The following is a 27,468-nucleotide window of genomic DNA, read 5'->3' as shown; positions in this document are numbered from 1 at the left end:
TCAAACCTTGTCATTTACACTTTTTGCAGTAATGTTTGGTTAGATAAAAATTTATTTCAACAGTAGTTTTAGTCAATATTTAGAAAGTTAAACCAAAATAGGAACGTATTCGGTAGTGTACATGGTAGGGAAGTTTTATTTATATTATTATTCCCACCCAGGGGCTTAACCCGGGGGGGGGGGGTTAGGAGCTCACCCCCCCCCCCCCCTAACACTAAATCTTTAATTAATTTCTTATTCATCACTCAAACAAATTTCATATTAAAATTAATAAATTTTTTACCATTACAATATTTAAATTTAAGTACCGAAAACTGCTAGAATAGCACTATTTTACACCTTAAAATCCAAATTTTCCCGGGGGAGGACCCCCGGACCCCCCGCTTTATTACGGGGGGGGGGGGGGAAACAAGCTTCTTAACACCCCTCATACACAAATCCTGGCTGCGCCACTGTTCCCATCCCAGGTTATTTCAACCCCATGCAATAATGGTTTGTATTATCAAAAATTGTTACAGGTAAAAGTTTCAGATAAAAATTGTAAGACTTACAAACAATTTGAAACAGATTCTACTGTGTAATTACTAAGGGAGTTATCAATTAATTGTCATTCAACTCATTTTTATCCCACCCCTTACAGTCATTGTAGGTGGTATAAATAATTATTTCAGGCAAAAAAGGTTGTAGGTAATAATATAAGGTTTTACAATAAATTAGAACGAATTCTATGGTGTACACGTTAAAGAAATTATGATTATTTTTTAATTTTAGTCTTTTTTAACCCCCTACAGTAGTGGCTCATCTTAACATATATCGTTTCGGACGATGGTTTTAGATTTAAAAAAAAAAATTGTGAATTTTACAAACGACACACCGTGTGTGTGCCTGGACAGACTGTGTCGGCTACCGCTCCACGCGGGGCGACTGAAATGCTGCCCCTTGGAAGGGCAGCCCTTCAGGATTTTTCTGACAGTAGTGGTTTTGAAAGGTTGTCTGAATTGTTTCCCCTTGGATGGGTAGCCCTTCAGGATTTTTCTGACAGTGGTTAGTTTGTAAAGTGACCTAACCTAACCTAACCTAACCTAACATAACATAACCTAAACCCACTGTCAGAAAAATCCTGAAGGGCTGCCCATCCAAGGGGAAACAATTCAGACTACCTTTCAAAAATACTACTGTCAGAAAAATCCTGAAGAGCTGCCCATCCAAGGGGCAACAATTCAGCTCCCCCTCCTACGCGCGATCCAGGGGCCACTCTACTTCGTCCCGTCGTCGCGCTCCGGCGCCAGGGATCGCGCCTTGTGACAGTCCCCGGGGCTCGTCGGAGCTGCCGCCCCAATCCGCCCCAATCCGCCCCAATCCGTCCCGGAGCCCCGGAGCCCCGCGCGCGGGGGGGAGACGTCTCGCCGACGACACCTCGGGGTCGAGCTCCACCCTGCAGTCGATCCGCGCAAGCAGCCAGCTTACGAAAAACAATCCCTCACACAGAACTATTTTTTTTTCTGTACTTCTACAAATGATTCCTTTGGAAACCAGTTGTCAAGAGATATTATAACTTCGTTCTTCACATGCGTACATGAAATACTTTTTCACGAGCTAATATTTTTATTGATTTTTTATTAAAACATATTTTTTTAAACAAATAAAAGTAAAGGTAATCGAATATTCAATGATTGTGCTTTATTTCGTTTTGTAATGCATATTTATGTGTGCAGTCAATGCCGGAAAGCTATTCAGGGAAAGGTTTGCAAATAGTATATGTACTAAGACAACACATGGCGTAAATGCCCGGGTGAGAATCCGAACCCAGTATTCCTGCGAACACTTTTTTTGTGGTGATATACTTGTTTTTGTGTAAATGTACAACTTCACATGAATATTTCCGTTCCATTAAAAAAAAAAAAAGTATCAGTTTATCGATTTGAAAACAAACTTTTTCCCGTTTCCCGCTCTGGACCTCAATTTTGACAAGGAATTTTATTAAATTGCAACCCATTTTGTTAAGAATCATAAAGCAGTTAATACTAAGTTTCCATTTGGCTTTGTGAACTTTGGTTTGCGCGATTCACCATAGATGGCAGCACCGTGGTCGTTACACATTTCCGTTCCATGCGACTTCCGTGTTTTCACGAAACTACTCCTACCAACTGCCTTATACCAAGATCTAAGTTGTTACACATCATAAAATTTGACTTTTTAATATTGCTAGCATTTGAAACATGTATTTTCTTACTGCCTCCTGTTAAATAAAAAAAAATAGTATTCCCGCATTTAGCTCAGCCAATAAGGAAACATGAACTTCAATACGTAGTTAGAAAAGTACGAGATATGCCGTTGAAAAATAACTACTTCATGTGGGAAAAAAATAGTTTTCAATCATAATAGCACGAAGAACTTACAGTGTATTCCAAACTATCTAGGCGCTAAATTATTCACGATAAATTATCATCACTATCTATAAGTTATTCAATGTAAAACCAGTACGAGAACAACTATGTTTTTTTTTTTTTAACTTATGTGTAGTGGCTTTGAGAACACAGTCTGTAACACGAAAAAAAAGAGGAAAAAAAGCTAATTTATGTCGAAATTATCACCCACTCCTTATTAGGTTCTGCCTACACATAATCGCCGTACACATCGACCGTTGGCGATCGACGGAAACTCGTTTGGCAAAACCCGTTCCTCCTCATTTATTCGCGAAATAAAACCAGGTACCTTCTGTTGCTGTGGGCGTGTAAAAAAAAATATGCTCCATCTTTTTTACTACCAGCAAAGTTAAATAATGTTAATAAACGTTGAAGCAAACGCTGCATATATTATTTATGATTTAACAACGAACACTTAATGAAAAATAAAATAATTCTTTAAATTTTTTTTAAACTGATAAAACTAATTTCGGTGGTTTTTAGTTTGTTGAAGAATTGTTCGGTACTATTGTTTTATAAAAGCTAAAAAAATTGGCATAGTGTTTCCATGGAATATTGATTGTTATAACATTCTTTTCACGGTACATTTTTTTTTTGTATTTTAGTATAACGCTTTTACAACACAAAATTCATTCCCAGCAAATGTACGAAGCTCTTCGCCCAAAATATTACATTGTCTCAGTTTGAATAACTGTACCTCGGAGGTAAAAAACTTTGGCGATTTTGGAGCGAAATGTACATTTAACCATAAACTTGAACACCGTTTGAATTTCTTTCTAGTGTCTTACATTTTATACCCAAAATATGTGTACTTTAAGTGAGGCACTATTTAGAATTCTTTAAGCTGCTCTCATGGAAAATTATGGTTTGTGTGACGTAGTGTCTTATGCCTCCGAGGTACAGATATATGATTTCAGTGAGTTCCGGGTGCATTGGCGGATCCAAGGGGGGGGGGGGCACCAGGGGCAAGTCCCCCCCCCCCCCGAAAAACCAGTTGTCTGCTACATTAATATTGCCGACAAAAATTATTGTTTCTGAAACCAATAAAATATTTTAATATAATTAATGAATTTCTTGTAGAATCATAAAATCTGGTGGTTGAATGTTATGTGTAGTGTGAGTAGATCAAATACAAATTGGGTAAATTTGAAGACATTTTTTCTCTGGCTATTCTGAAATCCTAGAGTGCCCCCTCCGAGGTGAACCTCTGGATCCGCCACTGTCCGGGAGTGCTTTGATTTTAATTGATTAGTTTCCAAAGTTTTGGGAGTTTGGAAGTAACTCCTTGCACAAGGAGTGGCCCGACCAATCAGTGTTATTCGTTCCCTCGTTTTCCTTATTCGACATGTTTGCCCATTGGTTAAAGATTCTGGCTGGTGAACCGAAGGTCCTAGGTTTTATTACCAGCCCCTAGGTCGGAGATCTTCCTCTTGTGAAAAAAATTTCTTTCCTGGATACAGGTCTGGGCATATGGCGTGCCTCGTCCTTAGTTTCCAGTGTGCGTTTTGACTAGCATTTACTCGCTCTTTCCAATGCACGATTTCTACTATTAGCCCTGTCCTTGTTTCAAGATGCTCTGTTGCCAGATATACCCAAAGAGCACAACAGTTTTAGACACGTCCTCATAATGCAATAAAAAAATTCAAATTTTTATTTCAAAAATTTAATTTTGTAAATTAAAATTTGGGAATAGAATTGTCGGATTACATTCCTTTGTTGTATTTCATCAAGAGTATCATATGATAATATTCAACTCTCACTTTCAAGGAAACGTAACTGAAAGATGCCATCTTTGTTTCAATCGTTGTCATCAGATAGTATCCTATTTTTAAATTAATATTACAGCTTTTTGGCTCTGACCATAGCTTATTAACGATTGGGTGCCTTATTATTAGTGACTACAGAAGAGTCTCGCTAATCAGGACCCCGCTAGTCCGGACATCCGGTTAATCCGGACGGATCTAATAATAATAATAAATTGAAAAAGAAGGTCGTGACACAGGAAAAGAAGAAAATACAATTCTGAGAGGGTCCTACAGTTTTCCGAGAAACGGACTCGCTCCATGCTCGCGATTTTTTTTTTTTCTTTGTTCCCTTCATTTGATTAACAACTCTTCATTCTATGAGTCGGTGGTTACTCGATCTGGCGATAGGTGCTTGCGACAGCTATTTTTATTCAGTGCGGGTGTCTTATTGTGTGCACTTATTAAGAGCAACGTGACGGCTTCTGAACGTAAGAATGTGTCTGTAACAAATGGAGCAAAAACACCAAGCTTTATTTCGTATTGATGCGGGTGAATAATTTTAACTGAAATCGCGCATGATTTATAAGTGGGAAAACAAACTATTTCTGATTGGGAAAAAAAAATCTGAAAGAAATTGAAGATTTTCGTGCGAAGGACAGTCTGGGTAACAGAAGCACATTAAAAAAGAATCTTTAGACCAGGTTGTGTACATTTGGTTTTGCCAGCAACGTGAACAAGGCGTTCCGCTGTCGGGCGTAACATTACAAGCGTTCGCGCTCATACTCAATGGAAAATTATTATAAGATGGCCCTTTTTTTATACTGCCAGTGTGGGATGGTTGTCTCGTTGGAAATATCGACATTGTGTTAGTGAACTTGGTGTAAGTGGTGTAATTTTGTCAGGTAACAATAGTGCAAGTGAAGATTTTTAAGTAAAATTTGAAAAGTTTGTTAAAGATGCTGACAAAATGGGATTAAATTACAAAATGCTTCCAAAAAAATTATTTTTAAATTGGATTCTGTAGCCAAAGGTCATAAGGTAAAAAAAAACATGAATTTGCTTCCTCGTAGTAACGCTTCTGGAGATTTGAAAATTCCACTTTTTTATAGGCAAAACGGCTAAACCAATGGCCCTTAAAAATCTTAATAAAAATTCTCTTCCAGCCCAGTACACTTCACAAAAGTCGGTAAGGATGAACAGAAAAAATTTTAAACTTTAGTTTTTTGAAACATTTGATCGTATAAAAAAAGTTTTTAACAGACAAAAACCAACCAGGAAAAGCCGCGTTGTTAATTTATAATGCACCGTGTCACCCGAGTGAAGAAGAATTACGAGATCGTGAAATTTTTGTAAAATTTCTGCCATCAAACGTGACTGCTTTGATACGAGTTACAGGCGATTTGCCTAAAGGCGGTTGCCTAAACATGAATTCGTTACGGAGATTTGCCTTAAGTCATTTCGCCTAAAGGCGTTTTGCCTAATGTCGAATTGCCTAACGGCTATTTGCCTAAAGATGATTTGCCTAAAGGCGATTTGCCTAAAGGCGATTTGCCTAAAGGCGATTTGCCTAACGGCGTTTTCCCTAACGGAGTTCTGCCTAACTCCTATTTGGCCAACGGCGTTTTGCCTGACGGCTATTTTCCTAACGGCGTTTTGCCTAACGGCGTTTTGCCTAAACGGCGTTTTGTCTAAACGGCGTTTTGCCTCAAATTAGGCAAAACGCCTTTAGGCAAAACGACACGTGCCCGATACAACCTATGGATCAAGGTGTAATTAAAGCAATAAAACGGCGATATAGGAAAAAAAATTGATCTTGTCTCTTTTAGAAAGACAAGAAGCAGACCGGTCAGCTAACTTAATGGATCATATTTTTTTTAAAAGTGACCACTAAGACTGTCATTTACTTGGCTGCAGAAGCGTGGGAATAAATTAAGCCGTCAACACTTCAAAAAAAAAAGCTGGAAAAACATTGTGGCCGAGAATTTCACAGGAAAACCAGGGACAAAGACGAAACTCAACAAACTTCAACTAGCTTTGATTTTGTAAGACTTTTTTTTTTCAACAGTTGGTGGGTTGTGCAAACGTGGAGGAGAATGACATATCAGAATGGGTATAGGTATTGGTAGAGACCTGTAAAATTCGCGATTTCAAATCCCTAAAGAATAGACTCCATGATCCTCTATGCACTCGTGCAAATTACATCTGCTGATTGGTTATCGACTCGTAACACCTGTTGACTGGAATGATCGTGATTCGCTAATTCTTTTGTTAAAGATTTTTCATTGGCCCAGAGTCCTTCAGATAAACTGTGGCCCAATCACTGAAGCAAAATAATGTCAAAAGTGTTTGGACTCTATCCTATCGCGAAATGAATCCGCGAATTTTACAGGTCTCTAGGTATTGGTCATCAAAAGTTAACTGTAGATGTAATCGTTGAGGCGTGCCTTGCAAACACGGCAACTAAAACGGACAGTTCGGAAGATGACGATGAAGGTACGGAAGTGGCCCAACTCATGGCGAAGCGACTACAATGCTGGTGGGGGTTGCTGAGTTACTTTGAGAAGCAAAACGACACATCGTCTGCCGAGCTACTGACCTTGAGGCGCTTACGACATCGCATGGCGAAACGACGCGACGGCAATCTTCATTAAAACAAAAGAATATTACAGACTTTTACGAGTGAATTGTAAAATGTTTCCAGCCTTTGTTTTATCATTTTTAATTATGCATGTTTAATACATATTATATATGTAGATAGCTTTCTTAAGTACTTTATAATGAATAAACTTTGATTTTTAATCAGCAAGAATTTTTTTTCTTTTTCCTACAAAAAGTGTTGTTGGTACATTTTAAAGTTTATTACGGTTAAACCGAACTTTCGGTGATCCGGACAGAGTCCATTCTCGACAATTCCGAATTAGCGATAGTAGTAGGCTACCTATGTAAATGGGCGTCCGGCGCCAGGGTTCAGGGTTGAGGTGCTGGTGCCGGGTCAATGACCGATTGCTCTGACGTCACAGTGGCCATCTTGGATGGTCGTGACCTTAACCTTTGACCTTGACCTTGAATTTGATCCTCAAAATGTGTCAAAATCGTCCAAAATTGGGCAAAATTTGCCCAAAATTCCTCAAAATCCGCCAAAATATACATTTTTGTGGGGAAAAATTCCGCCAAAAAATCTCAAAAAAATTCCTCAATTCAAAAATCAGGATTTTGAAAATCCTCAAAAGTCATTTTGCCTTAGAAACCACGAAAATTCCTAAAAGAGGCTTAAGCATCCTTGTCTACAGCCTCCGATAAGCCTCTGACATCACCTAGGATCATGACCGCCATCTTGGATTATGTCATCACCGTTGCAATTTCCGTTACGTCCGCCATCTTAAAAATCTTTATTTATTATCCGATTTTAATGAAAAAACATTTTTAAATTTATAAAAAAATTAAAATAATAAAAATTTAATAAAAAAATATTTAAAAAACAAGCATTTACGGCACGGAGCTCAGAGTCCTCGGTTCGAACCCAACGAGTGCAAAAAAAAATTAAAAACGGCGACAAGCTCCTTCCTCACAGTGGCTGCAGGCAGAATGACCCCCACCACTTTTTACCATTCATATATATCATCAGGTAGTATGACGTCATGTCCGCCATCTTGTCTTTGTTTGCTGGTAGCCATCATCATTGTATCGTCGGCTAGAGTGCGCCGACACCATGTTAGTTTAATTCGCACCCGCTAGAGTGCAGTAATCATTTATTATTACTGTGACACCCGCCATCTTGAAAATCTGTAATTTTAATGCTAGATATTCGGGAAAAATTCCAAAATTCATTAAATAAATTTGTAATCTATATAATGATTGATTAGATCGACTAAGGTCCTTGGTTCGATCCCTGACCGATACCAATCAACTTTATATAAAAAAACTACCACAAAAGTGTCAGGTTCGAGAAATAAAACACTACAAGTTCTATTGAAAACTTTTATTACATAATTTCTATTCTACTACAGGATCACTTGTGAAAGCCGGCAATCTTATAATCATTTAGTTCCGCATCGGTGTGAAATGACTAATTCTTAGCTCCAATCGGCTTATGCTAGAATGAGACCAACCAGAACCTTTACTGACATAGTCCTCCTCTTCTTGACAGAGTTTCTGGATACCATGTTTAACAGTTTTCTTCACATCGTCAGAACTGTAAATTACTGCAGCCTATGTCTTGAATGAACATTTCTTCTCTTTGTCATCGAATGGATATGGCTTTCCATATAAACAGTCCAACCACAAGTTATATTTCAAAGGTCCGTTTGTTGCTACGTCATCAGTAAGCTGATTGATTATGTTCTGTCTGATATCGTCAAGAAAATTACAAATGTCTTTCGACTCACTAAGCGTATTTAGATAATAGTAGTCTTTCAATGTTCCACGAAATGCAGACTGTGCCAAGTAGAAGCCATTATCATTCACCTGTAGAGCACCGAACACAGTCTTAGGTTTAGTTCCATTTCCAGATGCCATAGCAATCGGTTGCTGCACATCGATTTTTTTGCTTGTACGCTCACGAGTCACCAATTTAAATGCGAGTAGTCGAAATGTCTGCAGGTAGTTCAAAAGTAGGCGCACAGACTTTACCGTTGCATTTGTTCGCATGTCGTCGCCATTCATGACACCCATCGCAGCGAAACTTCATGTGCTATGAATTCTTCTTACATTTACTCCGTTCATGTCTTCGTGCATCATGGGAACACGCAAACGTCATATCGCAGTAGCTGCAAGGATACCGTGGTGATGAAGACGGGCCTTTCAGACCTGATTCAGATACTGACGTTGCCGCAGTTGTATCATTTCCAGGAATACTCTTATGCACATCAATCATTCGCTGTTGTATAGAAACCTTTACTTTCTGTCGCGCAGCTGGTCCTTTGCATGTCTTCATGTGCGTTTTCATATTATCTTTTCTGGCAAACTGCCTATGACATTTCTCACAAACAAACATTTTACGATATAGGTTCTTGGCACATTCGCTCTTCTCGTGGCGTCGAGCATTGCTGTTGTTTGAGAAGATCTTGTCGCAGTAACAGCACCGATGTTCGTTAGTTCTTGTCAAATCAGCAACCATTGAAGCCTCCATCGAGGGTGAAACAGCGTTCGTCGAGGTTTCCTGTACAGTCAGCACTACCGGTATTAAAGTCTCTTCTGCTGGTGGTATATCGACTGTTGAAGTCTCCTCCAGTGTTGACGTCGACGTTGCCAACGGGATTTGCCCCACCATCGTCGTCGCTGAAGTCATGGTTCCCGTAGTTGATGTACAACCTCCATCGAGTTCAACGTTAAAGACGGTAAAGATGCCATCGAAGTCTCAAGAACAGGTAATTACGCGACTTATGCACCAGAAGAAACAAACTAGGTGATCCTTACACCATCGTCATCAGTAACAAACTGAGCGACCTGCTGTCTAGGACTCGCTTATATACATACAACGGATGGAATAATACGCTAGTCAAATCAAGAACCATTTACTATAATACTAGAGTCAAAACAACATTTAAAAAAGAGGATCATATGATCGAAAAAATTCGATGAGGTGTTATACGTTCGTGTCTCATGAATTCGATCTCTCCAATATACGCTAGGCTCCAAGAGGTAAAATTCGCGCCATTAGATACAAAACTCCAACACGCAATGCACGCAATGTACGCGCAATAGACGCAATAAATGTAATGAACACACAGTACACGCAGGAAACGAAATGAAGAAATAGTACACACAGTAAACGGAACGAACACGTAATATTCTCGCAATTGACGCACAGTAAACGCAAAGTACACGCAATGTACGCAATGTACGCAATATACGCAGTGAACACACAATGACTACGCTTCGTTCGCGCAGGACAAGCATTTAATGAAAACGAAGCACGTTTGGACGGAAATTCTATAAAACGAAATCGATCGTCAATGATAAGTTAGGATATAATGCCACCAACAGTCTATGAATCCATCAGTTTTTAGTTCCATAAGTCATTGGCACCAATAGTCATTGGCTCCATCAGTCATTTACTCAGTCTTTCGGCTACAAAATTCATTGGCTCCTACAGTCATTGGCTCCAACTGCCTTTTGTTTCAACAGCGCCAATGATATTTAGCCAGAATGCTACGAGTCTAAAAGGATCTAGCTTGTTACGAGTTATACATGACTGCGAGACTGCATGGCTAAAATACCGCGTGGCTACGAAACTACATGTCTATGAAGCTACTAGGATACAAGTCTTCTCGGCTCCAAATGCTCCAACAGCTCCAAATGTACCAACCGCTCCAAAAAGGCTCCAAATGCTCCAAAAGGCTCCAAATGCTCCAACCGCTCCAAAATGCTCCAAATGTTCCAAAAGCTCAAATGCTCCAACAGCTCCAAAAGGCTCCAAAAGGCTCCAATTGCTCCAACAGCCTTTTGTTTCAACAGCGCCAATGATATTTGGCTAGAATGCTACGTGTCTAAGAGACTATGAGGCCGCAAGGCTACGAGTCTTCAAGTTTACGAAACTGCGAGGATACAGGTCTACAAGACTATATGAGTACTTGACCACGATGCTGCAAGTCTATAAGGCTCCAATTGTCGCATCTATCTTCGGCTGAATTTTCTCTTTTGCTCCAACTGCTCAAACAGCATTATGTTATGTTATAAGATTACAAGGCTACTTGGTTACGTAGCTACAAGTCTACAAGACTCTAATTGACGTATCTGTCTTCGACGGAATTTTCTCTTTTGCTCCAACTGCTCAAACAGCATTATGTTTTAAGATTACAAGGCTACTTGGTTACATAGCTACAAGTGTACGAGGCTCCAATGCATCATGACTACGTGACTACGAACCATGAGGTTACAAGACTGTGCGGTTAAAGTCTTCATGGAGAAAACCATCTTCATATTAACAAGAATAATCAGGAGCACACGGAGAAAACCATCACACCTTTCTTTGATATTTGAAAATAACTGAAAAAATATTTAATAAAAATAAATAATAAAAATACATAAAATTCTGGCTTGTACTAGAACTCTCTTGGTTCATCAATGCGAAGTTCACAAGCTAGCAGAATATATTTATGTATTTTAGTAAAAAAAATTTCAATTCAAATCTTTTATTATTTATTTTTATTAAATATTTTTTCAGTTATTTTCAAATATCAAAGAAAGGTGTGATGGTTTTGTCCGTGTGCTCCCGACTATTCTTGTCAATACGTTTGCTCCTGATTATTCTTGTTAATATGATGGAGGTTTTCTCCGTGTGCTCCTGATTATTCCTGCGGATTCTTCAAGTGCTTCTGTCTATTCTGAGAAACTGCTTTCTGCATGAATTATTTTTTACCTAATGAGACATGACATTTTATTTGGAGTTACATTCAATTCGTGAATTTCTGCTACTAATTCAACACTTGCAATTTTTTTTACCAGGTGGAATTTAAAACATAAACAACCATTACTCAGTCAAATAATATGTTTTGAGACAAACTGCATTGAACTTGGTGGCTAAGACAGGTAATTTTATTCAGGTACTCAGTCAAATAATATACCATGAGATATCTGTGAAGCACTAACATGCAAGACGAACTTCCTTCTCCTTGGTATCTATCGAAGCCAACCTTCTTTTGCGATCGTTAGTGAGCATCCCGCATCCTACATAAAAGAAATAAATAATATTTACCTGTAAGCAACATGTGGTGTCGTCTGTTGACAATAATCGATACTACTTTAAACAGGTTATTTTGCATGAGATAAATTAACTCTCTCCACTGAATGGCGCTATTGTAGTCAGTTAGAGTCCTGTAGCCTCGCAGTCTCGTAATCTTGTTTTCTGGAAGCTACGTAGTCCTGTAGCCTCGTAATCACGTAACCTTGTGTTCTGGTAGCTTCGTAGTCTTGTGGCCTCGCGATCACTAAACCATGAAGACTTGCAATCGCACAGTCTTGTAACCACATGGTTCGTAGTCACGTAATCATGATGCATTGGAGCCTCGTACACTTGTAGCTATGTAACCAAGTGGCCTTGTAATCTTAAAACATAATGCTGTTTGAGCAGTTGGAGCAAAAGAGAAAATTCCGTCGAAGACAGATACGTCAATTAGAGTCTTGTAGACTTGTAGCTACGTAACCAAGTAGCCTTGTAATCTTATAACATAACATAATGCTGTTTGAGCAGTTGGAGCAAAAGAGAAAATTCAGCCGAAGATAGATGCGACAATTGGAGCCTTATAGACTTGCAGCATCGTGGTCAAGTACTCATATAGTCTTGTAGACCTGTATCCTCGCAGTTTCGTAAACTTGAAGACTCGTAGCCTTGCGGCCTCATAGTCTCTTAGACACGTAGCATTCTAGCCAAATATCATTGGCGCTGTTGAAACAAAAGGCTGTTGGAGCAATTGGAGCCTTTTGGAGCCTTTTGGAGCTGTTGGAGCATTTGAGCTTTTGGAACATTTGGAGCATTTTGGAGCGGTTGGAGCATTTGGAGCATTTGGAGCCTTTTGGAGCATTTGGAGCCTTTTTTGAGCGGTTGGTGCATTTGGAGCTGTTGGAGCATTTGGAGCCGAGAAGACTTGTATCCTAGTAGCTTCATAGACATGTAGTTTCGTAGCCACGCGGTATTTTAGCCATGCAGTCTCGCAGTCATGTATAACTCGTAACAAGCTAGATCCTTTTAGACTCGTAGCATTCTGGCTAAATATCATTGGCGCTGTTGAAACAAAAGGCAGTTGGAGCCAATGACTGTAGGAGCCAATGAATTTTGTAGCCGAAAGACTGAGTAAATGACTGATGGAGCCAATGACTATTGGTGCCAATGACTTATGGAACTAAAAACTGATGGATTCATAGACTGTTGGTGGCATTATATCCTAACTTATCATTGACGATCGATTTCGTTTTATAGAATTTCCGTCCAAACGTCTTCGTTTTCATTAAATGCTTGTCCTGCGCGAACGAAGCGTAGTCATTGTGTGTTCACTGCGTATATTGCGTACATTGCGTACATTGCGTGTACTTTGCGTTTACTGTGCGTCAATTGCGAGAATATTACGTGTTCGTTCCGTTTACTGTGTGTACTATTTCTTCATTTCGTTTCCTGCGTGTACTGTGTGTTCATTACATTTATTGCGTGTATTGCGCGTACATTGCGTGCATTGCGTGTTGGAGCTTTGTATCTAATGGCGCGAATTTTAGCTCTTGGAGCCTAGCGTATATTGGAGAGATCGAATTCATGAGACACGAACGTATAACACCTCATCGAATTTTTTCGATCATATGATCCTCTTTTTTAAATGTTGTTTTGACTCTAGTATTATAGTAAATGGTTCTTGATTTGACTAGCGTATTATTCCATCCGTTGCATGTATATAAGCGAGTCCTAGACAGCAGGTCGCTCAGTTTGTTACTGATGACGATGGTGTAAGGATCACCTAGTTTGTTTATTCTGGTGCATAAGTCGCGTAATTACCTGTTCTTGAGACTTCGATGGCATCTTTACCGTCTTTAACGTTGAACTCGATGGAGGTTGTACATCAACTACGGGAACCATGACTTCAGCGACGACGATGGTGGGGCAAATCCCGTTGGCAACGTCGACGTCAACACTGGAGGAGACTTCAACAGTCGATATACCACCAGCAGAAGAGACTTTAATACCGGTAGTGCTGACTGTACAGGAAACCTCGACGAACGCTGTTTCACCCTCGATGGAGGCTTCAATGGTTGCTGATTTGACAAGAACTAACGAACATCGGTGCTGTTACTGCGACAAGATTTTCTCAAACAACAGCAATGCTCGACGCCACGAGAAGAGCGAATGTGCCAAGAACCTTTATCGTAAAATGTTTGTTTGTGAGAAATGTCATAGGCAGTTTGCCAGAAAAGATAATATGAAAACGCACATGAAGACATGCAAAGGACCAGCTGCGCGACAGAAAGTAAAGGTTTCTATACAACAGCGAATGATTGATGTGCATAAGAGTATGCCTGGAAATGATACAACTGCGGCAACGTCAGTATCTGAATCAGGTCTGAAAGACCCGTCTTCATCACCACGGTATCCTTGCAGCTACTGCGATATGACGTTTGCGTGTTCCCATGATGCACGAAGACATGAACGGAGTAAATGTAAGAAGAATCCATAGCGCATGAAGTTTCGCTAATATGAGTGTCATGAATGGCGACGACATGCGAACAAATGCAACGGTAAAGTCTGTGCGCCTACTGCTGAACTACCTGCTGACATTTCGACTCCTCGCTTTAGATTGGTGACTCGTGAGCGTACAAGCAAAAAAATCGATGTGCAGCAACCGATTGCTATGGCATCTGGAAATGGAACTAAACCTAAGACTGTGTTCGGTGCTCTACAGGTGAATGATAATGGCTTCTACTTGGCACAGTCTGCATTTCGTGGAACATTGAAAGACTACTATTATCTAAATACGCTTAGTGAGTCGAAAGACATTTGTAATTTTCTTGACGATATCAGACAGAACATAATCAATCAGCTTACTGATGACGTAGCAACAAACGGACCTTTGAAATATAACTTGTGGTTGGACTGTTTATATGGAAAGCCATATCCATTCGATGACAAAGAGAAGAAATGTGCATTCAAGACATCGGCTGCAGTAATTTACAGTTCTGACGATGTGAAGAAAACTGTTAAACACGGTATCCAGAAACTCTGTCAAGAAGAGGAGGACTATGTCAGTAAAGGTTCTGGTTGTCTCTGTCTAGCATAAGCCGATTGGAGCTAAGAATTAGTCATTTCACACCGATGCGGAACTAAATTATTATAAGATTGCCGGCTTTCACAAGTGATCCTGTAGTAGAATAGAAATTATGTAATAAAAGTTTTTAATAGAACTTGCAGTGTTTTATTTCTCGAACCTGACACTTTTGTGGTAGTTTTTTTATATAAAGTTGATTGGTATCGGTCAGGGATCGAACCAAGGACCTTATTCGATCTAATCAATCATTATATAGATTACAAATTTATTTAATGAATTTTGGAATTTTTCCCGAATTTCTAGCATTAAAATTACAGATTTTTAATATGGCGCCCAAATTTCAAGATGGCGGGTGTCATTGTAATAATAAATGATTACTGCACTCTAGCGGTTGCGAATTAAACTAACGTGGTGTCAGCGCACTCTAGCTGACGATACAATGATTATGGCTACCAGCAAACAAAGACAAGATGGCGGACATAACGTCATACTACCTGATGATTAGAGTCCCGGAAATTTCGCGGATTCCTCTGGCCTCAGGATAGAATTCAAAGTTATAGGTGTGCTCGACCCATGTTTACTTTCCCATTGGTTTATTTCTTAGCGAGAACATTTTTATCCTTGTTATTTGTAACTACCTGATTAGCTTACTTCTCTCCTAGCTGGACATCATTGGCTCACGGTCGTAGAGGGGCGTGTCCAAATAACTGCGGTCCAATAATGAACACAGTGTGACAGTGTGGAGGTTTGCATTCTAGCTTGCGACTAAATGAATGCGCGAAAATTCCGTGGCTCTACTGATGATATATATGAATGGTAAAAAGTGGTTGGGGTCAGTCTGACTGCAGCCACTGTGAGGAAGGAGCTTGTCGCCGTTTTTAATTTTTTTGCACTCGTCGTGTTCGAACCGAGGACTCTGAGCTCCGTGTCGTAAATGCTTGTTTTTTAAATATTTTTTATTAAATTTTTATTAATTTAATTTTTTTATAAATTTTAAATTTTTTTTCATTAAAATCGGATAATAAATAAAGATTTTCAAGATGGTGGACCTAACGGAAATTGCAACAGTGACGACATAATCCAAGATGGCGGTCATGATCCTAGATGACGTCAGTGGCTTATCGGAGGCTGTAGACAAGGATGCTTAAGCCTCTTTTAGGAATTTTCGTGGTTTCTAAGGCAAAATTACTTTTGAGGATTTTCAAAATCCTGATTTTTGAATTGAGGAATTTTTTGAGAATTTTTGGCGGAATTTTTTCCCACAAAAATGTAAATTTTGGCCTATTTTGAGGAATTTTGGGCAAATTTTGCCCAATTTTGGGCGATTTTGACACGTTTTGATGATCAAATTCAATTTCAAGGTCAAAGGTCAAGGTCACGACCATCCAAGATGGCCGCTGTGACGTAAGAGCAATCGGTCATTGACCTGGCACCAGCACCTCAACCCTGAACCCTGGCGCCGGACGCCCATTTACATACTACTAGCGAGACTACTGTAACTGCTGCAGATATGTTTTACCTGCGAAACAATAATGGATGTTTAAACATTAATTTATTTAATAATGTAAACAGCTGTAGTAATATTGTCAAAAGACATTATTTTATAGCTTTAGAAAATACTTTTAAATTAAATATAGTTTTTTGATGGAACACAATATAACCATTTTAATGTTAACAATTTTCTCTGCCCTGCAATCATAAGTGTGAGACAGATATTAGTGTTGTCCATTCATCTCCGTAATGCGGAATGCAAGATGAACCACCGCAGTATCATATCGCCTGGTCGACCCTAGTTACGCAGCGTACATCTCCCATTGGCGACGGCTGGGGAGTCAAAACAAGAACTACTTTGTCCAGCCCTTTTCTCGGGCATGTGTCGTTTTACCTAAAGGCGTTTTGCCTAATTTTAGGCAAAATGCCGTTTAGGCAAAATGCCATTGGCCAAATAGGAGTTAGGCAAAACGCCGTTAGGCAAAATGCCGTTAGGCAAAACGCCGTTAGGTAAAACGCCGTTAGGCAAATCGCTGTTAGGAAAACCGCTGATAGGCAAAACGCCGTTAGGTAAGGTTAGGTTAGCTTAGGTTAGGTTAGATTAGGTTAGGTTAGGTTAGGCAAGGCAAAACTCTGTTAGGCAAATCGCCATTAGCAAAATGTCGTTAGGCAATTCGCCATTAGGCAAAACGAGGTTTTGTCATCATAGTAACATTTTAGGCAAAACGCCGTTAGGCAAATCGCCGCTAGGCAAATCGCAGTAAGGCAAAATGCCTTTAGGCGAAATGACTTTAGGCAAATCGCAGTAACGAATTCATGTTTAGGCAAACCGCCGCTAGGCAAATCGCCTGTTACTCTTTTTCTCAGGAATTCCGGCAGTTACGTCTTTTGATCTGCTTTACTTTATGATCCGGCTAGTACGTGGTGAACTCACAAGACTTGTTGCGAGATCAGACAAACGAAGCAACAATTCACTTCGAAAATTGCCGCTCACAAAACTTGGCTGCTAGAGGTTCGATTAACCACGCATTTAACGTAATGATCATTCACTTAACATTTTTGCATTATATCGTTAACCACTGACGAAGTTATTATTCAATAAACCATACCGTGCCCTCCACAGGCCGATGCAATTCCCTGAGGTTTACGTTTTACGCATCAGGCCCCAGAAGTGTACCGAATACTAGGCGATGCCGTGACCCTCCCAAGGAAGGACGCGTCAGTCCGCCTTCGAGGCAGCATCGAGACTCCAGTATCGAGACTGTTCCCGATCCACAAACCAGCACTCAGCAAAAAAAGCCAAATTTCATTTTTGTGGGCAGAGTTTCTTTTTCGTGATCTATTTGAATATATACTAAGCCAACCGGTATGATGTCATGGCAGCCATATTGGATTCTCCCACAATTATTTTCGTTTGCTAAAGTTCGCTGCCGCCATATTTGTTTATATTATATTCGCTCGGGTGCAGTAGTGCCAATCGCCAGACTGTCATATGTAGCAAACCCCATATTGTCGGCCATCTTGAACGCCATATTGAAAATCTGTTATTATTAACCCAAAAATTCCAAAATTCATTAAAATATTACGTATAAATATAATGGTTGATTCGATCGACTATCGCAAAAATGCACCTTTCAGTTGTATGAAGTTGATAAAATAAATATAATTTTTGCTAACTATTTATTTAATATACGTTTGTGGAATTCGTCTTTTATACAACGATCTTTTAAATTAAAGTTGTATATATAGAGTTTGGCTCCACTGAAGCTGTTTAGCAAAAGAGTAATAATCTTGTTTTTATGCTTGTAATCCTCTTAAGACTTATCATAATCTGACGATTTTAGTATAGTTTTTCATATTTAATTTTTTACACTTATAGTGTTAAATTTAATTTTGTTAGTTTTCCAAGTGGATTGGTTGGCTATAAAAAAATTCATAAGTTCAACAGATTATTTATGCAAACAAATAAGTAACTTTGTATTAAAAGTGTGCTGATTTTAGAAAATAAAACCGCACGAATTTATTTACAAAATTCATACAGGTATAAAATGTTTAAAAAATCTACTGTTTCTAAAAAATTTCATTGATATTGTCCAACATTATGCATAAATAACAACATATTACGGAAGACAAGAAAATGTTACTAGCTCAAGCACTGTACAAATACACTTGCCCAGCTAATAAACATTCAAGACAGTTAACAGCGGCATTTTCACGGAATACACCGAGAGTCGTCAACATTCAGAACCCTGTTGGACACACCATAATGGTTAGCCTAAAAGATTCAAGGACTTCAACACTTCAATGTTGTACTTCAGGGACCAACGGGGATGTTGGTGCCCGCGGCGCGGAAACCGAGGGCGTCGGCGTGGTACTTGACGCTCTGCACCAGACAGTGGCCGTCGACGTAGGAGTAGGCGCCGTGGGTGGTGCCGTCGAAGGCGCGGCTCTCATGCTTCACGGAGTTTCCGTCGGCGTAGCCGTAGCTGTACTGTCCCAGCTCGTCCTGGGCGCGGTACTGGCTGGAGCCGGCGACCGCCACGGGGGCGGCGTAGGTGGAGACTGCGGCATAGGGGGAGACAGCAGCGTAGGGAGAGACTGCAGCATAGGGAGAGACTGCAGCATAGGGAGAGACTGCAGCGTAGGGAGAGACAGGCACCGCGGCAGGTGCTGCGTGGGCAGCTACGGTGGAGTAGGCGAAGCTACGGGCAGGAGCGGCGACCACGGGCAAGCCCAGGTAGCCGACGCTGCGCTTCTTGCGGCCCAGGAGGTGGCCCTTGGCCTCGGCGTGGGCCTGGAAGTGGGCGACCTTGGCGGCGTACACCTCAGGGGTGTCGGCGACGGGCAGCGGAGCGCCAGCCAGGGCGGCGTAGGGGGCGGCGTGAACGGCAGCGTAGGGGGCGGCGTGAACGGCGGCGTAGGGAGCCACGACGGCCGGGGCGGGGGCAGACGGTCCCACGGGCAGGTTGGTGGCGGCCACGCGGAAACCATTCACGGGGTCCGACACGTAGCTGGCGCTCTGCACCAGGCCGTGGGCGTCCAGGTAGGAGTAGCCGCCTTGGGTGATGCCGTCCAGGGTGCGGGTCTCGTGCTTGGCGGAGGTGTCTCCGGAGTAGCCGTAGCTGTACTGGCCCAGCTCGTCCTGGGCGTGGTACTGGCTGATGACCCCAGATGTAAGTGGAACAGCATTGTAGGCAAGTGCTCCTCCCAAGTAACCGGGCTCGGCTGCTGCAAGAGCCAGCAGGCAGGAGGCGATGATCTGTGGAGAAGAGCATTGTATGTGCAACCATTAACTTCGGTACAAAGTCTTATAATAGTAAATTATGGTACATTTTCATTTTAAGTATTAGCATAAAAAATGTGTTTTAGTTGTTAAAACGTAACCTATTCTCGATCTTTCCAATCCATAGTATTGGTAATGAGCATGAAGTCTTTCCGAAGTGGGTACTTTGTTGTGCACAACTGTCGGGGTCTCGGATCAGATTGTCGAAAATGTACTGGGTGACCAGTGGTTTTGCACACAGGAAAGTGATCACCTTGTAGGTGAAGGCTACCTAGAACCAAACTGCTTCGAGACTGTTTCAAAGTAAGTACCTGAGCTTATGGGATATTAAGATATGATTAAAATGTGCCTCAAGTTTGTCCTCCAAATATGTGCATCAGTATAGAGTGATGTCAAATCAAATTCTCTTGATACCCATAGTAAACATATAGCTTCTCGTGCTTCCATTAGTCACCAATTAAAAAAAAAGTTTCAAATGGATGGTCGCTATGCCCTAGATGTATTTTGTTACTCGAAAGGGGTGTAATTAGTTACAGTGGGCTGATGTATGAGGGTACAGATCCCAAACCCTCCGAATTAGCTGGTTCTCTACCCAGATTCCATGCAAAAAGTATAAAAATAGTAAGACCTGGAGGCGTATGGTGCAGGTCCTCGTGATTTTGTAACGAGCAAGCTAGTTGAAATGACTGTAATATTTATAGCTGGTTTGAGTTTTCTCTACTTTTCCCACTGATTGTTAACGGCCCTGGGATTTTTGGGTTTTCAAGCATTGAAAAAAAGGTTCTGATGATTTATGAGTTATGAGAACTTTAATAGCTGTAAAGTGTTAACTCGTGGGTAGGGAGATAGGAGGGGAACCTCCAACTATTGAGTTGAAAATATTCTTTAGTTTTATTACTTGCATTTTTAGAGGCTGCCATGCTGATAAAACTTGTTTGGAAAAGCCTAATACATAATTAAAAATAAATTAGGATATCATATGGGAAAATCCTATGGCCTGAAAAGTGGTAGGCTATTCAGTAGTAGTAGATATCTCCAATAATTTTAGAAATTCCACCGAGAAATAAACCTTCCTAATAATGGGTTGGTGCAGTGAGCAACCACATATCTAAAAGATAATAACCTAGAGGAAGTGCTAGGAAGAGTTAAGAAAGATCCGGTGGAATAATTTTTTTTTCTTAAGGGGTCCCAGATCGATTAGAGATGTGTTCAGTGACCATCAAACAGTACCAAGTTGAATAGCTTTGGACCTTGGTCAACGGAATGAAACGGCGTAACCATTCCATTCATCTCTTTAATAGGAACCGCAGAGCAGGAGGCCTGAAGTATCAGTGCTGCATTAATAAACAAAAACTATGAATATGTAAAGACAAAATTATAATGGGTACATTCTTCAGTTATAATTTCTTCACTTTCAAGTACAGGTGATATAATTTAACTTTTTATTCATAGATTACATAACTGATCTCTTTTTTTTAATCCTAGCTCTCCATATTGCTTAGAGTATTTTTCGCCAAACTGAATAATGCCTTAGTAGTTGACCCCAAAAACATATATATTTTGTAATTTTCTTTTGCTGCTACCAACTGGCAAATTTCAGTCATTTCCCACTCTCCAAAACAACAAACCAAGGTCATTAATAAATATTTCATGACAAATATGCATTACAATTTATGGATGTATTTTTAATTTTATAATTTGTGATATTATTCCAGATTCTCATTTGTATTTTTTTTAAATATATTAATGTACTAATAGTAAAATGTTTTATATCAGTTTATATTTTTATTGTTTTACATTACACTTTTCTCGTTTGTAGTACATATAATGCACAATTTGTGTATTCATTTAATTATTTTATATATATATATATATATATATATATATATATATATATATATATATGTGTGTGTGTGTGTGTGTGTGTGTGTGTGTGTGATTCTGTCAACAAACTATCCAACATCTTAACGTTTCCAATTCTTCTGCTCTGATACAAGACCAAATACACCAGAAAAAAAAACATTTTTTAAAGCAATCCTATTCCTTTCTGTTTCAAATGTTTGAGTATTTTCTAATCTTTATTTCGTTATGTTAAGGATGCCAATGAATAATCTGACGAATAGAGCGACGATATTTAATGAGAGGGACTCTAGAATCGCATTTGCATTATCATTTAGTTCGAATTTTGCCGCAGATGTGATAAATATTAAGTATTTTTTATATCACTGTGTGGTGATGGTACTACGAAATAACATACAAAGGTGAGTGTACTATAAATCTTTGCGAAAAAACTGTAATCGAATCCATCAAACGATATATACCCCAGCTATGTGAGTTAATGGTATGTTTGTAAGTCATATCTATGTTCTTGCCTCTCACTTAGGTTAGTTTGAATATATAAATAATTCTTTATAAAACAAATTTCCATTTCTTAGATATGGAATTTTTGGTACTAACAAAGAAAATTTTGTAACTTTTTTTTTTGTGTGTTTATTGTTTGAACCCATTAATTACTGATCCGAAAGGAACTAAAATTTTGCAGTTTTATGAGTTTGTGATTAAGTAATTGAATTTGCGTTGGTACGTAAATAAATGTATTCTTTAATTGATATAAATTGTTGCATCTCTTGGTACACATAATAGCTTTTCTATACTGCTTTATTATAATTGAAATTTGGAACAGAGATGGCAATGGCAGGCCCAACGGATTTTCTTGGGTTTGTCATTACATTAATAGGTAGGTGAATATGTGTAGTACCTACCTATCTATACTAATATTATAAAGCTGAAGAGTTTGTTTGTTTGTTTGTTTGTTTGTTTGTTTGAACGCGCTAATCTCAGGAACCACTGGTCCGATTTGAAAAATTATTTCAGTGTTGGATAGTACATTTATCGAGGAAGGCTATAGGCTATATTATATTATCAATAACATTAGGGATCCTTACTAAAAGTCCAATTTAGAATCAAATGCGTTGGAGGGGGTTAGATACAACATGCAGTACAAGTACGAAGTGTGTGTTGACAATGCCGCAGGCGCTAGAAGTTTATTAAGCGAAATACTACTCACTGACTCACTCATCACGAGATCTCTAAAACTATACACCCGATTGACTTGAAATTTAGCATAGTTACTCATTTTGTGATGTAGACGCTCACTAAGAACGGATTCTGCGGAAATCCGATCCCAAGAGGAGTTTCGGGGGCGTAATATATCAAAATTTCCAGTTTTTGGTAGGAAATCACCATGGCAACGGCTGTTGCTTTGTTGATGCTTCATTCGTCTCTATGGCAACGACTATTTCATTTTTAGTGCAGTCCTCATCACCGTTGAAATTTTGCGGGTACTTTAAATATCTAAAATTGCCCTTTTTTTCAAGTATATATATTTTACAGACTTGAAACTTTATAGTAATGTTCCTTATGTTACGCAGGATGACATTTTCCGAAAATTAGATCCCATGGGTGGTTAAAACCAGGCAACAGTGGATACTTTGTCTGCATGAGAACAGGATTTTGCATTGTTCATGCCTTCTGCGTCTCCATGGCAACGGGCATCGCGCGGCAGTGGCGTACCCACAAGGAGAGGCATGTATAATGAGAGGTGCAAGAGTGATCTGCCTGTAGACTGCCGTAGCGAAGTACGGGTACATCAGTTGTACGTTGCGTGCACGAGTCGGGAAACCATCGGTGCTATTCATTTTCTCTCCGGTACATTATACAGCATTGTAATAAATTTTCACTGAATTTTTTTTATTTACCATTACTGTAAATGGGAGATGTGGCTTAATTTTTTTTCCATTACTATAGCCGTGCGAAGCCGGGTCGGGCAGCTAGTATTTGATATTACAGCTGTGTCTATCTCTACGAAAAACAAATAGGTACATAAAGGTAATGAATCACTAAGAAAAGTCATAATTAGTTTATTATATGACAGTCTTCGCGAACAAATCAACTCTTTTTTAAAATGCTTTTTATTATTATCCTTCGTTACTTACTATCATTTAGTCGGAGGTTTTTCAAAAATGTATTTAATCCTGTTTATATTACAACGTTTACATTCTTCATGGGTCTTTTCTACATTTTTAATATTGCTTTTAATTTTATACTTTTTAGAGAATTCCTACGTTACTGTCTAAATATCAGTATATTTGTCTGTCCTTCTGTATGTTTGGTGTCTTACGATATATTTCACCCCTACCTTTTACCCCCGTACTGCTCCATGTTATGTTTTTTTTATTGTACCCCTGTGCGGCCGGCACAGTTTTGTTGAAAGTGATGTTTAAATTGCGATATCTTTTAAGATATCGCAAACTGCAACTGTTTTATATTTTATTGTAACAATAAATAATTGTATAGACAACCTAATAAACTAGTTGTATTAGCCGGCGTTGCCCGGGCTGAACACAGGGTGATATATTGTCCGCGAGTTGAAGCAAAATGGATAATGAAGTGGTCATTCATAGAGAAATGACAAACAATAGCTGTTTGTATGTCTATGACCTATGATGTTATGTTTATCCATGGCGATCGGTTGAACGGTTTAGAAGTTGGTGCGCTTCAGTGCCATCTGGTGGCGAGTTACAAAAAAAATTGGCTCGCATAGAAACCTTCAAACCTTGTCCATTAAAAAACACTTCGATGTGACAATTTTTATCTAAGAAACACCGCCGATGAATCACAAACCTTTTACAGAAATTCGTATCTACATTCGTTAAACCGTTTTGGAGATAAATGGCAACAACCTCTTCCCCTAAACGCATACACCTTCTCCGTTCCGTCGTGGGTAAAAATACGTTTTCCCACAACCATAGAAAGCTGAGTTTTTTAAGATCTTCGGAAACCCTAATTTTTATTGATTTTTATTCATTCTATACTAAAAATAATAGAAGATGAAGACTACATACGAAAGATTAATCCAGAACTGTATATACCATAGGACTTCATAATTTCAGAACATGCTAGGACTGACATAAAATTTTCCTTTAAGTTAGTAAATACATTTAAATAAGACCAAGTTTAGTAGAAAAAGCCTTTTACAATTACATGAGATTATATTATGAAATCATTAAAAATATGTATGTAAGCGAGTCTATCAGTACTCGTCAGTGATATGCAAACATATAACCTCGTTAACGAGCAAATTCATGGGATCTCATTAGTAAATAAACTTATAATATGAAGCTCGGACACAAAATGTAACTAATAATTCTTAAAAATAATACCGAGCGTGATACATATAAGGAAAGTATTATTTTTAGGAAAAAGCGGTAAAAAAAATTCCCCTTTTTAAAAACCTAACTATAATTCTGTTTAACAAGATGGTACCTACTAATGATTTCTCAGGGCTAGCCGAACAACAGGAATATAGAACGCTAAACATGTGACATTTCCCCATTGACCGGTATCATAATTGCCTGCGTTTTTGAGGTTATACTTCTTTAGGCCCGTTGAGTGTGAAATTTTAGTATGCATCAGAAATTCAATGAAATAAACAAGCATTACACAACGACAAATACAACAGGTTGTAAGTCCAATGCCAATATCCGAAGTCGTCAAGATGGTGGACCCACGTGTGGCAACATGACCCGTACATATTAACTTTCACGAACATTACGGCATGTACTAAGTGTATTGGTGTGCCAAAGAAAACTGTATGGTAGTAAAACTATAAGGGAAAACCTTGTGTAAACTTGAATAGTCATAACAAGATGTAATCGCAACTTTTCAAATACCTGTAATTTTTTAGGCAGTAAAACGGTCTTGAAACAAACATGGTATCAAATATATTTAACATTTCGTTTGTTATCTATAGAATAATGAACGTGGTGCTATTTTTCAAACTAAAATTTGCAGGCCAATAGATTCACTAAAACAAAACTAACCAGAAATATTGTTAACAAAATGTATTATAACACTAAGTATGTGTATATTTGTTTTTGCCTAAATGACAGATATCAGTCTGTAAAATCAGCCTACAAATAAACCTTAAACTTGTTGAGTTGATTCAACATTTAAGATTTAATAGTAGAAGTTTAATCACGAAACATTTTATTAAACATGGTGTCGAATGTATGTAGGGTAATATTGTGTTATGTCTCTAAAGTATTATGGATGCTGCACAATCGCTATATTATTATTTTAGCTAAGGGCTGTCAAAATTGTAATGCCAGCAAATTTATGTATTTTTAATTTGTCATAATTTGTTTTACTACTATAAATTATAACATAAAGAATTAAAGGATAGTTTTATTATTATAAAGTTTACTTAGGCACTCCAATACTCTTAATACATCCCTTTATGTTCGCAAATGATAATATATATGGATGAACCAAGCGGGTCCGCTATCTATTAGAGATTTCTGATATTTCCACAGGTGGCAGTACCGTGTTTAGGGACACATTCCGTTCCAATCAACTTCCGTTTCAATCACAAAGTTACTCCTTCCGAATGCCGTAAACAGAGAGCTAAGATTTTTACAAATCAATAAAGTGTAAAACCACGAAGTAAAGCATGTCCATAAAAGAATATCCCAGTTTCAATGGTATATTATAACAATTGCATTTATACTGTTTACAACAAATCATACATCAAATTGAAGGTAAACTAACTTAGTTTTTCTTACAAATGTCCAATATGTGCACCTTTAATTATACGGCATACATCCAACCTGAAGTTCAATAGTTCTCACACATTGACTAACACGTCCGGAGTAATGGAAGCAATAACCTCTTCAATTCTGTGTCTCTACCATGACAAATCATTAAGTAGCGGTGGAATGTAGACACGATCTTTTATAAATCGCTAAAGGAAAAAAAAATCGCTTGGCGTTATGTCAGGTGAACGTGGAAGCCAGCGAAAAAGAGTTCTGTCGTCTCGACCGTTACGACCAATACAAAATTTCAGGGACTTCGACGTTCGACCACTCTCGTACAAAGAGATTACAATGGGAAGGTGCTCCATCCTGTTGCCAAATAAAGTTTACAGGTCGACCCTATACTGATTGGGGAAATTACGCTCAGGAGTCGCCAATTCGCGTAGGTGGCGCTGCAAGCGAGAAAACAACAAAGCAGTACTCGCCAGGGGCGTAGCCAGGGGGGGGGTTTTAGGGGTTCAAACCCCCCCCTTAGCACCAAATCTTTAATTAATTTCTTATCCATCACTCAAACAAATTTCATATTAAAATTAATAAAAATTTTACCATTACAATATTTAAATTTAAGTACCGAAAACTGCTAAAATAGCACTATTTTACACCTTAAAATCCAAATTTTCCCGGGGGAGGGCCCCCGAACCCCCCGCTTTAATATGGGGGCGGGGGGGCCCCATGCTTCTTAACACCCCCCATACACAAATCCTGGCTACGCCACTGGTACTCGCGCTTGCCCTTATCTTAAAACTGTTTTCAGCTGCTCATTAATTGCGACCTTGAACCGAAACTCTACATCGCTTACAGTTTGATAATATTAAAAATTTATAACTGGTACATTCTTTTTATGTTCATGCCGTATACATAGTTTGGGACAGTACGAGCTAAGACTCGGGAACGCCTACTCACCAGGACCCTCATGGCTGTCTCGGGTTGAGCTGTCCGCAGGTGGCTATGACGTCTGTCCTCTGAGACCCTGCCGCTTATATATCCCCGCCGACAGCCGCGGCGGCCTTGTCCAAGGTCACACCCCCGGGGCGCGACTCCGGCGCCGTCAGGGTCCGCCCACCGCGCGCGCTCCCGGTGCCGGACCAATAAAAACAAATAAAAGAACATCGAAATCAAAATACG

General features: G+C 39.2%; 2 protein-coding genes across 2 annotated transcripts in view; one reads left to right on the top strand and one right to left on the bottom strand.

The window, feature by feature from the left end:
• Positions 1-27,468, top strand: part of LOC134539434 (serine protease HTRA2, mitochondrial) — a 220,226-nt gene that overhangs the window by 13,485 nt on the left and 179,273 nt on the right. The window lies entirely within an intron of this gene.
• On the bottom strand, positions 18,388-27,294 carry LOC134539291 (larval/pupal cuticle protein H1C-like). Its single transcript, XM_063381188.1, has 2 exons — positions 27,247-27,294; positions 18,388-19,666 (listed from the first exon to the last, which is right to left on the bottom strand). Exons 1-2 carry the CDS (start codon positions 27,256-27,258, stop codon positions 18,722-18,724), a joined length of 957 nt encoding a protein of 318 aa, XP_063237258.1. The 5' UTR covers positions 27,259-27,294; the 3' UTR covers positions 18,388-18,721.

This window comes from Bacillus rossius, chromosome 15 (genome assembly GCF_032445375.1).
Source record: "Bacillus rossius redtenbacheri isolate Brsri chromosome 15, Brsri_v3, whole genome shotgun sequence".
In the NCBI taxonomy this organism is placed as follows: Eukaryota; Metazoa; Arthropoda; class Insecta; order Phasmatodea; family Bacillidae; genus Bacillus; species Bacillus rossius.
This window is presented reverse-complemented; position numbering and strand designations above follow the sequence as displayed.